Below are 11356 nucleotides of genomic sequence, written 5' to 3' on the forward strand. Positions count from 1 at the left end.
CAGAAGCGCACTTGAGAAGACCGATGGTTCTCTCCACCACAACCCTTGTGGAGACGTGGCTCCTATTGTACCGCTGCTCAGCTTCTGTTCTTGGATAGCGGAGAGGCGTCAAGAGCCACTTTCTGAGGGGATAGCCCTTGTCACCCAGCAGCCATCCATCCAGCCGGGCTGGAGCACTGAAGAGCCCCGGCACCTGGGAGTGTCTGAGGATGTAGGCATCGTGGGAGGTGCCTGGGTACCTTGCACAGACTTGTAGAATCAGCATCCTGTGATCACACACTATCTACACGTTCATGCAGTGGAAGGCCTTCCTGTTGCTGAAGGCACTGGGCTCACCCGCTGGTGCCTTTTTTGGCCACATGTGTACAGTCTATTGCACCCTGGACACGGGGGAAGCCAGCAATGGCTGCGAAGCCTCTGGCTCGCTGTGTCTGACTTACCTGGTCCCAACGGAAGTGGATGAATGTCAATGCCCGTCTGAACAGAGCTTTTGTAACCTGCTTGACACAAGTGTGGACAGCTGATTGGGAGACACCGCAAAGATCAACTACCGAGTCCTGGAAGGAACCAGAAGCATAGAAGTTGAGGGCAGCTGTGACCTTTAGAGCCACTGGCATGGGGTGTCCACCCACACAGTTAGCGGAGATGTCAGACCCTATCATCTGACAGATATAGCTGACTGCTTCCCTTGAGAGATGGAGCCTCCTTCGACACAGCGCTTCAGTCATATTGAGGTAGCTGCTTCACCGCCTGTATATCCTGGCAGCAGGATAGTGGTGTCTTCTGCAGCCTCTTCCACATTGGACTATCTCTTGGCCCTGCAGCCCTTGTGCCTGCACCTCTCCTCCCAAAGGTGGCTGCCCTGGAGGCTGAATGTGCACCCCTGGCCTCTTCCCCCTTCTAGACTCCCCTTCCTCCTCAGAGGAGTTGCCTCCAGTGGACAGTTCAGCTCCCATTCCCAGGCTAAGGGAAGGCTTCCTGAAACCTGCAGGCCCAGAAAAGATTCCTCACTGCAGAGTGCTGACCTGAAGGGTAAGAGTCCAGAGAAAGCAGCTGGGATGCGGTTTGAAGTACTGCAGATCACACTGGCAAGTTTCAAAAACTTTCAGAAATAAATGCTTGACTGTGCACACTCATGACCCCAGTGACCCCTCTTAACCCGCCCGTGGATGAGGTTTATCCAAATGTGTCCTACCCACCTGCCCGTTGTGCCTGTGCGCCGAGCCGAAGATCACACGGGTGCCGAAAAATCAATGTCAATTGGCGCCTCAAGAGCCTTAATTGGCCGGTTAATTAATGGCGGGCACGCGTTGGACATCATCGCGCACCCATCCCCTGCTCGCCAAAGAGAAAATTCAGTCCTTAAAATCGGAACACGGCTACTGAAGAAAGGGGTTAGGAAACACTTCTTCACGTAGAAGGTATTAAAAGTCTGGAACTCTCCCCCACAAAAGCGGTAAATGCTTGCTCAATTTATAATGTTAAATCTGAGATTGTAAGATTTTTTCTAGTCAAGGGGATAAAAGGATATGGAGCCAAGGTGAGTTCATGGAGCTAAGATACAGATTAGCTATGATCTAATTGAATGTGTGGAACGGGTTTTAGGTGCTAAAACAAAAATAAAAACACCTGGAAAAACTCAGCAGGTCTGACAGCATCTGCGGAGAGGAACACAGTTAACGTTTCAAGTCCGTATGACTCTTCAGCAGGACTAAGTGAAAATAGAAAAGAGTTCTGTTGAAGAGTCATACGGACTCGAAACGTTAACTGTATTCCTCTCCACAAATGCTGCCAGACCTGCTGAGTTTTTCCAGGTATTTCATTTTTGTTTTGGATTTCCAGCATCCGCAGTTTTTTGCTTTTATCTTAGGTTTGAGGTGCTAACTGGTCTCTACCTGCTATGCACCTAAAGGGAGCAGAGAGAGCCCAGCCGGTTCAAGCTTGCTGTGTTAAAATCTATCCTTTGGTTTCAGAATTCTGCATATATAAAGTATGGAGAGTGAGGGAATGGGCCTGTGTTTTCAGCTTAGCACGAAATCCTTGGGTATCACCTCCTCAACTTCCCTTTCATCAGAAAAAAATCCTACAAGGGATACACAATACCAACCGTCTTTCAAAACAAACATACACTGGGCCCCATGCCTCAACCAGTTTTCTTCCCCCTTCTTTAGCCTATCAGCCAATGTTTCATTTATATAAATCTGCAGTGGAGCCTTGGCAAATTTACTGTCGAATAAAGAAAATGGACAAAAGGAAAAAGGATGATGAAGACAGGGACAAGTTTACCTCCTCATCATTTAGACAGGGTCCAGAGGAACAAATTGCCCCTTCGTCATAGAATCCACCTGAATTTTATTACATCCAAATCAACGGAATGACACACAGGCTTACTTTCTAACAGACGGGGACACATTCCCCAACATTACCGGGCAGGTGCTGATGACAAAGGTTTTCCCTATGAAATCAGTAATAAACAGTTTGCCTTCTCTGATGTGTCAACAAGACATTTAGCACCATGTCCTTCAGCAACCACAGAGGATATGGTCGAGGAAAATCAGGCTGTGTGCAATGTAATTATACAAAATGAAGCAACATTCTCCTTTACTTTTGAATAGTATTGTTTTAGATACACAAACAGCTGAGTTTTAAAAAAAAATGTGCAAAGGGACTTGATTTGAATAGATACAGTGTAATGTCCAAGCTGCTTTATTACTATTGGCTGATTCACGTACCAACCTATTTTATTCCAAAGCAAAATCGTATTCGATCATTCCCAGAACAGAGTAAAAGGGTTTTTAATTTTCTGTCCCCCGAATCACAATTCTACATTAAATGATCCTAACTTCATTGTCAGGAGTGTCCTAGATTGTATCTCCCACTCATTTTTTTCTGTTTCTTGACTCTGAAATTGAACAATCAAATCAAATAATTAGTAAATTCAAACGCAAGTTTTTGCCACAGCAGAAAGTTAACATTTTTGATAAATACCCAATGCCTGTAAATTGTGTCTAAATACCACTGAAATTTTCAGTGTCCTCGCACATTAGATTTTACTGCTTATCATTAACTACCCGCAGCCCCACTAATTCAGCAGTGAAAGGGTTAAGGGACATAACCTATAGCGGAGCTGCGCTGTAGGAATATGCCTTCAATTCTGAGTGAGGTGCCAACTTCCATCTTCAGGGGAAGAAGGTACAGCCAAGCATGTGTTGCCATGGTTTCCTTTTTCTGCTGGTGTGATACTCTACCTCAGGCTTATTAATGATAGTTTACAGCCTAGTCAAGATATAGTCCAGGTCTCTTGATCATAGGAATAGATAAAACCATTCTTTAAGGAAGCTAGATAAGTACACGAGGGAGAAAGGAGCAGAAGGATATGCTGGTAGAGTTAGATGAAGAGGGTGGTGGATGCTCATGTGGAATATAAATCTCAGCTTAGACCAGTTGGGCCAAATGGCTGTGCTGTGGGTGCTATGCAATTTTATGTAATGCCTAATGTTATCTGAGTAACGTTTATGATTTAGAAAATGAAATGGTGACACTGAGGCCTAGACATTGGTGTGTGCCAGCAGGGACCAATCCCTGCAGTGGAACAAATCGGCCTGGGGCACAGCCGATACTGGGCTTTGGGCTTCAGTTAAGACAGCAGAGAGGGTGTGGCTGTGAGCTGGGATTGCTGGCCCAGTGTTGGGTTTCATGCCGCTGTGTGGCCTGTAGCAGCCACCAGAAGGTTCCTGAGGTCACAGCGGGAGAAGGGAGGGGGTGAGAAAAATGGGTAAAAGATCGAGAGAGGTGCGGTGTGATTGGGTGGGAGGTCCGGCCAGGAGAAAGGGAAGCCAAAAGGAAAGGACCAAATCAGGAGAGTGAGGGGAAATAACCAGGAGGGGGCTGAGCAGGGATCAACAACCGACATTGGCGTGTCCTGCAGCTGAGTGAAGCCAACATTGCACCTCCTAGCTCCACAATCAGGTAGGCTTTTTTATCCAAGAATATACTTAATTCATAAAATTCCTAAAATAAGATTACATAATTGTTCAAATTTGATGTTACATAAAGTGCAATACAGTTTAGTTTCTTCTGATACAGTACATGAGGTGTCTCACTACAGGGGTTATATTTACAATGTACATTTACATTTCATGTTAAACATTCCCTGGCACATACAGCTCGAGAGGGCTTTACACAGTTTCCAGCCCCTCGATATAATATGGCAGGAGGGTCTTTCCCTATTCAGCCTTTTCAGCGACTGCCCCAAGCTCTATTGTATCCCTCGGCACAGAGTCCCAGTATCTTTTTTAATTTACCTTTCTGGTGAGGACATTGAGAGTTTCCTTTAAGGAGCAACTCATAGACTACATTTTCCTGAATGCGAGCAGGTTAACACCACACGCACACACACACACAAAATGTTTCGCTGCCATTTAACTGCTAAAACTAATGGAAGGCTAATAAGATGCAGCATCTGCAGAATAACAATAACCACCTGCATTTCTATAGCATTTTTAGCACAGTACAAGAACATTATCATGCAAAATATGACACCGAGCCACATAAGGAGCTCAGTGAGGACAGATGACCAAACGTTTGGTAAAATGGGTGTTAAGGAGCATCTTAAAGGAGGAAAGTGAGATGGAGAGGCGGAGAGATTTAGGGAGGGAAATTTAGATCTTAGGGCGTTAACAGCTTTGGGTACAGCCCCCAGTAATGGAGTGATTAAACATGCATGAGGCCAGAACTGGGGGAGTGCAGAGATCTTGGATGGTTGTTTTTATCTCTGAGTTTAATTGACTGCCACTTCTCTTCAAGAAATGCCTACCTTGAAGAAGTTTTGTTCTACTCTCCATCAGGATTTTCGAATCTCTCTTCTGCCTTGTTCACCTTCATTGCTTTCCATTTCTCTCCTGGTGTTTGACAAGGTGGTTATTAAAACCCGCTTTCACAGCCATATCTCCTTTCTCAGTGATTGTCTCTGTCTCCGACTTACCCCACGTGGATTTCAACTGAAATTCCATCCCTCATGTTTCGAATCCACCCAGGATTATAGGTATCTCCGGGACATACAACGTTTCTCGGAATGCTGTTCCCGTCGCATTCTGAGATCCACACTCAGTGCCATGCGCCGCCATATGAACACACTCGACCTCTCCCTCCAGCAGCACCGCCGTACCCTTTTTCAAAGCTGCGCGTGCCCCCAGTTTCATTTTAATCTTCGTCTCATCTGACGCCTCAACAAGAAACTTTTTCACTTTCTCTCAAGTGGTAAGGAACGCAAGCTCCAACAACTCATCGACACCAACACCCATCTAGGACCCTCCACCCCTGCCTGTCCCTCCGTCCCCACCCCATCTTCCAATCCCAGCCCCAGCCGTGTATTCACTATACCTCCTGACCTTCCCCTCTCCGATGCTGAACATTCAGTGCTCAGCAAAGGACTTAGTTTCATACCCTTACACCCTCATCTCAATGAATTTCGGGCTCGGCATGATGCTGAACTCTTCTTCCGCCGTCTTCATCACCATGCTCACTTCTTTGGGCAGGAGTCCTCTCCCCATTCAACAGATCCTTTTACCCACCTCCAATATTCTCCCTCCACCTGGACCCCTCCCTTTGGATTCTTACCTTCTCTTGATCTTTTCATTGAGAACTGTCGGCGTGACATTAATCGTCTCAATTTCTCTGCTCCTCTCACCCATTCTAACCTGTCTTTCTCTGAACTTACTGCACTCCATTCTCTCAGATCCAACCCTGACGTTGTCATCAAACCCGCTGACAAGGGTGGTGCTGTTGTTGTCTGGCGCACTGACCTCTACCTCGTGGAGGCTGAGCGTCAACTCGCAGACACTTCCTCCTACCTCTCCCTGGACCATGACCTCACCACTGAACATCAAGCCATTGTTTCCAGGACTGTCACTGACCCCTCATCTCCTCTGGAGATCTTCCTTCCACAGCTTCCAACCTGATAGTCATCCAACCTCGGACGGCCCGCTTCTACCTCCTACCCAAAATCCACAAACAGGACTGTCCTGGCAGACCGATCATGTCAGCCTGTTCCTGCCCCACGGAACTCATTTCTTGCTATCTTGACTCCCTTCTCTCTCCCCTTGTCCAGTCCCTTCCCACCTACATCCGCGATTCCTCTGACACCTTACGTCACATCAACAATTTCCAGTTCCCTGGCCCCAACCACTTCCTCTTCACCATGGACGTCCAATCCTTCCACACCTCCATCCCCCACCGGGATGGTCTGAGGGCCCTTAGTTTCTTCCTCGAACAGAGGCCCGAACAATCCCCATCCACCACTACTCTCCTCCGTCTGGCTGAAATTGTTCTCACGCTGAACAATTTCTCCTTCAACTCCTCTCACTTCCTCCAAATAAAAGATGTGGCTATGGGCACCTGCATGGGCCCCAGCTATGCCTGTCTCTTTATGGGGTATGCAGAACATTCTTTGTTCCAGTCCTACTCCGGCCTCCTCCCACAACTCTTTCCCCGGTACATCGATGATTACTTCGGTGCTGCTTCATGCTCTCATCGGGACCTGGAAAAAATTATTAATTTTGCTTCCAATCTCCACCCCTCCATCAGTTTCACATGGTCTATCTCTGACACTTCCCTTCCCTTCCTTGACCTCTCTGTCTCAATTTCTGGTGATAGACTGTCCACCAATATCCATTACAAGCCTACCGACTCCCACAGCTACCTCGACTACAGCTCCTCACATCCCGCTTCCTGTAAGGACTCCATCCCATTCTCTCAGTTCCTTCGCCTCCGTCGCATCTGTTCCGATGATGCTACCTTCAAAAACAGTTCCTCTGACATGTCCTCCTTCTTCCTTAACCAAGGTTTTCCACCCACGGTCGTTGACAGGGCCCTCAACTGTGTCCGGCCCATCTCCCATGCATCCACCCTCACGCCTTCTCCTCCCTCTCAGAAACATGATAGGGTCCCCCTTGTCCTCACTTATCACACCACCAGCCTCCGCATTCAAAGGATCATCCTTCGCAATTTCCGACAACTCCAGCATGATGCCACCAACAAACACATCTTCCCTTCACCCCCCCAGGCAGCATTCCGTAGGGATCATTCCCTCCGTGACACCCTGGTCCACTCCTCCCTCAACCCCAACTCCCACGGGACCTTCCCATGCGAACGCAAAATATGCGTGTTCTGCCCCTTCACTTCCTCTCTCCTCACCGTCCAAGGGCCCAAACACTCCTTTCAAGTGAAGCAGCATTTCACTTGCACTTCCTTCAACTTAGTGTACTGCATTTGTTGCTCCCAATGCGGTTTCTTCTACATTGGAGAGATCAAACGCAGACTGGGTGACAGCTTTGCAGAACACCTTCGGTCTGTCCGCAAGCATCACCCAGACCTCCCTGTCCCTTGCCATTTTAACACTCCACCCTGCTCTCTTGCCCACATGTCTGTCCTTGGCTTGCTGCATTGTTCCAGTGAAGCTCAACGCAAACTGGAGGAACAGCACCTCATCTTCCGACTAGGCACTTTACAGCCTTCTGGACTGAATACTGAGTTCAATAATTTTAGAACTTGAACTCCCTCCTCCATCCCCACCCCCTTTCCGTTTCTTCCCCTTCCTTTTTGTTTTTTCCAATAATTCATATTGATTTTTCTTTTCCCACCTATTTCCATTATTTTTAAATCTATACTTTTTATGCCCTTTTAGTCTTATTTCACCCCAACCCTCCCCACTAAAGCTATCTGTACCTTGCTTGTCCTGCTATCCATTCTTAATTAGCACATTCTTTTAGATAATATCACCACCTTCAACACCTCTTTGTTCTTTTGTCTGTGACATCTTTTGGTTATCTCCTCCTATCACTACTTGCTTGTCCCAACAACCACCCCCCCCTTCCCCACCCCCACCCCCACCCCCACCTTAAAGCAGCTTATATTTCACCCCTCTCCTAGTTCTTAGTTCTGTTGAAGGGTCATGAGGACTCGAAACGTCAACTCTTTTCTTCTCTGCCGATGCTGCCAGACCTGCTGAGTTTTTCCAGGTATTTTTTTTTATTTTTTGTTTTTTATCTTATTATTATTGGATGGCTGTGGGGCTGGAGGAGATTACCGAGATAGGGATTGGCAAGGCTCTGAACCAGGAGCCAACATGGACTCTACTTCATTCTGTACATTCAGGATTGGACCGACTGACAACATTGTCTTAGAAGTAGAGTCCTGAATTAGCAGGACCGTAGGTAGCTAATGGTGAACAGTAAAATCTAATGTGCGAGGACACCGAAAATTTCAGTGGTATTTAGACACAATTTACAGGCATTGGGTAGTTATCAAAAATATTAACTTTCTGCTGTGGCAAAAACTTGCATTTGAATTTATTAATTATTTGATTTGATTGTTCAATTTCAGAATCAAGAAACAAAAAAATCGAGTGGGAGATACAATCTAGGATACTACTGACAATGAAGTTAGGATCATTTTATGTAGAACTCCGATTCAAGGAGCAGAAAATTAAAAACCCTTTTACTCTGTTCTGTGAACGATCGAATATAATTTTGCTCTGGAATAAAATAGGTTGGTACGTGAATCAACCAATAGAAATAAAGCAGCTTGGACATTACACTGTATCTATTCAAATCAAGTCCCTTTGCACATTTTTGACTCACAAGAACTCTACTTCATTCTGTACATTCAGAATTGGTTTGACTGACAACCTTGTCTTAGATATAATATGTTCCTCTTCACACAACTCTTGAAATTACTTATATTCTTAGGAACATTCCAACCTCGTGGCTTCTCGGCTGCATTCATCGCACTTCACAAATAGTCTTATTGCACTATTTAAAAGGTTTAGTAGAACAGGTTACTTAACTAATATTTAAATAACATTAACAAAGGAGAAAAGCAACCAAAATGGAACAATTGCAACAAGTACTTCTGGCCATTACACTTTAAAAATGTGTTCATTAAACAAACTGAACAAGGAAGATAAAACAATATCTGCACTTAATAAGCAACTGTGGCTAACTTTGAACAAGGCTTTCAGGGAGCGTTTATTATGATGAATGTTTAAATGCAATCGTGCAAACTATATCAGTTTAAGCAACAGTAGTACTGAGTTATTATTTTGAGTTACGAATTTGAGTTACTAATTGGAGACTAATTAAGAAATAACACAAACTGATGCAAATATAATTATCACTACAATCATGCTTTAATTTATAACCTGCACAATGTAAAACTGTGAATGAAACTATATTACCAGAGACAAAAACAAGAGCCTTCCTTAAATTATTCACATTTCAGTGCTGAGTGTGATAGGTTGAACTGCAGCATGGGGGTGGAGCATGCTTACCACAGTTTCATATGATTTGTTAAAATGTGAAAGGCTCTCATTCCTAGCTGAATCTCCGACCAAGGACACAGATTTGATGGTGTTTCCCTGTGACTGGCTATTTGTATGCCTACTGATTCTGGAAGGGGAAAAATAGGATCTTCCTATCCATTTGACAACCTCCTGCAAGTGAGTTCCGCTGCCATTTAACGCTGGCAAACCTAGAATGGGCTGATTAAAAACAATGTGTGCAAAAATATGCAGGTCAAGGCAATTTGGCAAATACATTTCTCTGATAGCTGCAAGGTGATTTTGGTTTAGAAACTGCCTTGCTTGTTTCAGAAGTGATTTCGAGACTGCACGAAAAGAATGGTCAAGTGTTGCAACGAAGTAATAGGATCAATGCTTCGGCTCTGAGCTGAATGTCCTATCTCGTGATGTGAATTTGAACAGTGTTCGTTTCTTCTGGAGCCAAGAGGTTCAGTCAAGTGAGTCCTTGGGCGCAGGCATGAACTCATCATTGTACCATGGCCCGACCAGGACTCCTCACCTCAGAAACCACAGCATTACGGGATTTACCAGCACCAACAGCTCGCGCAGTACTGGCTCCTCCTCGGGTTGCTATGAGCAACTGTGGATCTCGACGGAGGTCTTCCTGACGTTGGGGATCATCAGCCTCTTGGCAAACATTTTGGTCATTGCAGCTATCATCAAAAACAAGAACTTGCACTCTCCGATGTATTTTTTCATCTGCAGCTTAGCAGTAGCCGACATGCTGGTCAGTGTGTCCAATGCCTGGGAGACAATCTTCATCGCCATGTTGAAAAGCAGGCACTTAATGGCTCGAGACAGCTTGATCAAGAGTGTGGACAATGTGCTGGACTCCATAATCTGTACCTCTCTTCTTGCCTCCATTTGGAGCTTGCTGGCCATCGCTCTTGACAGGTACATCACCATCTTCTACGCTCTGCGCTATCACAACATCGTGACAGTGAGAAGGGCCCTGATGGTTATTGCTGGCATCTGGACAGCTTGCACCGTCTGTGGGATCCTGTTCATTGTTTATTCGGAGAGCACCACAGTCGTCATCTGCCTCATCACCATGTTCTTCACCATGCTCGCCCTCATGGCTTCGCTCTATGTTCACATGTTCATGCTGGCCCGCTTGCATGTCAAACGTATCGCCGCCCTGCCTGGCAATGGTACCATTCACCAAGCGGCCAACACGAAAGGGGCTGGCACGCTGACCATCCTCCTGGGTGTCTTTGTCGCCTGCTGGGCTCCCTTCTTCCTGCACCTCACTCTCATTATCTCCTGCCCACGAAACCCATACTGTCTCTGCTTCATGTCGCATTTCAACATGTATTTAATCCTCATCATGTGCAACTCGGTCATCGACCCCCTCATCTACGCTTTCCGCAGCCAGGAGATGCGGAAGACATTCCAAGAAATAATCTGCTGTTGCGGTCTGCGGGGTCTCTGTGACCCGACGAATAAATATTAATTTCATTAAAGGGAAAGCAATCAGACTGTCACAAGGTGTTTCAACACTCCAGGACATCTTTCTAGAGGAGAGAGGATAAAGAGTTCCTTGTTCTCCAAAGATACATTGATGCTTTTTTCATGCAGTGCTGCACATTGGCTTCTTATCCCTCACCAGTCTTCATTTTTCCTTCTCTGAAGCTATTAGTTTCTTGCTGGAGAACAGTCCTATTCACCTCTCGTACCTCGTTCAAGTGAGTATTCCTTGGGCATGAGCTTGAACGGTGAGTATTAGTAGAAAGTTTGACGGTGATTGGGGTGTGATGGAGAAGGAGCAGTGGAGCCTTACGAGGTTCCGTCTGCACCTTAAGTCCACTTGGTAATTGGGAGAGAAAATTTTAATTCTGCCTAACCTCAGACATTGAGACTAATTGTAACACACCCTGACAGTCATTCAGTCAAGAGTCAATTCGAAATGGGCCACTAATCATGGAATAGAATCAAAGAATTTTACAGCACAGAAGGAGGCCATTCAGCCCCTTTGTGCCTGTACTAGTTCTTTGAACG

At 45.8% G+C, this 11356-nt stretch overlaps 1 protein-coding gene across 2 annotated transcripts; it reads left to right on the forward strand.

The window, feature by feature from the left end:
* The first annotated feature begins 2457 nt into the window (after positions 1-2457).
* Positions 2458-10811, forward strand: mc4r (melanocortin 4 receptor). 2 transcript variants are annotated; one of them, XM_041184374.1, is made up of 2 exons: positions 2458-2480; positions 9890-10811. In XM_041184374.1, the coding sequence occupies exons 1-2, from the start codon at positions 2458-2460 to the stop codon at positions 10809-10811; spliced, it is 945 nt and encodes a 314-aa protein (XP_041040308.1). The 2 variants fall into 2 exon arrangements, with proteins under 2 accessions (XP_041040308.1, XP_041040307.1); XM_041184373.1 differs by lacking the exon at positions 2458-2480 and having other exon boundaries at positions 9816-10811.
* The last annotated feature ends 545 nt before the right edge of the window (positions 10812-11356 follow it).

Source organism: Carcharodon carcharias, chromosome 3 (genome assembly GCF_017639515.1).
Source record: "Carcharodon carcharias isolate sCarCar2 chromosome 3, sCarCar2.pri, whole genome shotgun sequence".
Lineage (NCBI taxonomy): Eukaryota > Metazoa > Chordata > Chondrichthyes > Lamniformes > Lamnidae > Carcharodon > Carcharodon carcharias.

What these genes read in the sequence shown, in the direction of transcription:
- mc4r (XM_041184373.1), top strand. Translation starts at nt 9,816, where the DNA reads ATGAACTCATCATTGTACCATGGCCCGACCAGGACTCCTCACCTCAGA.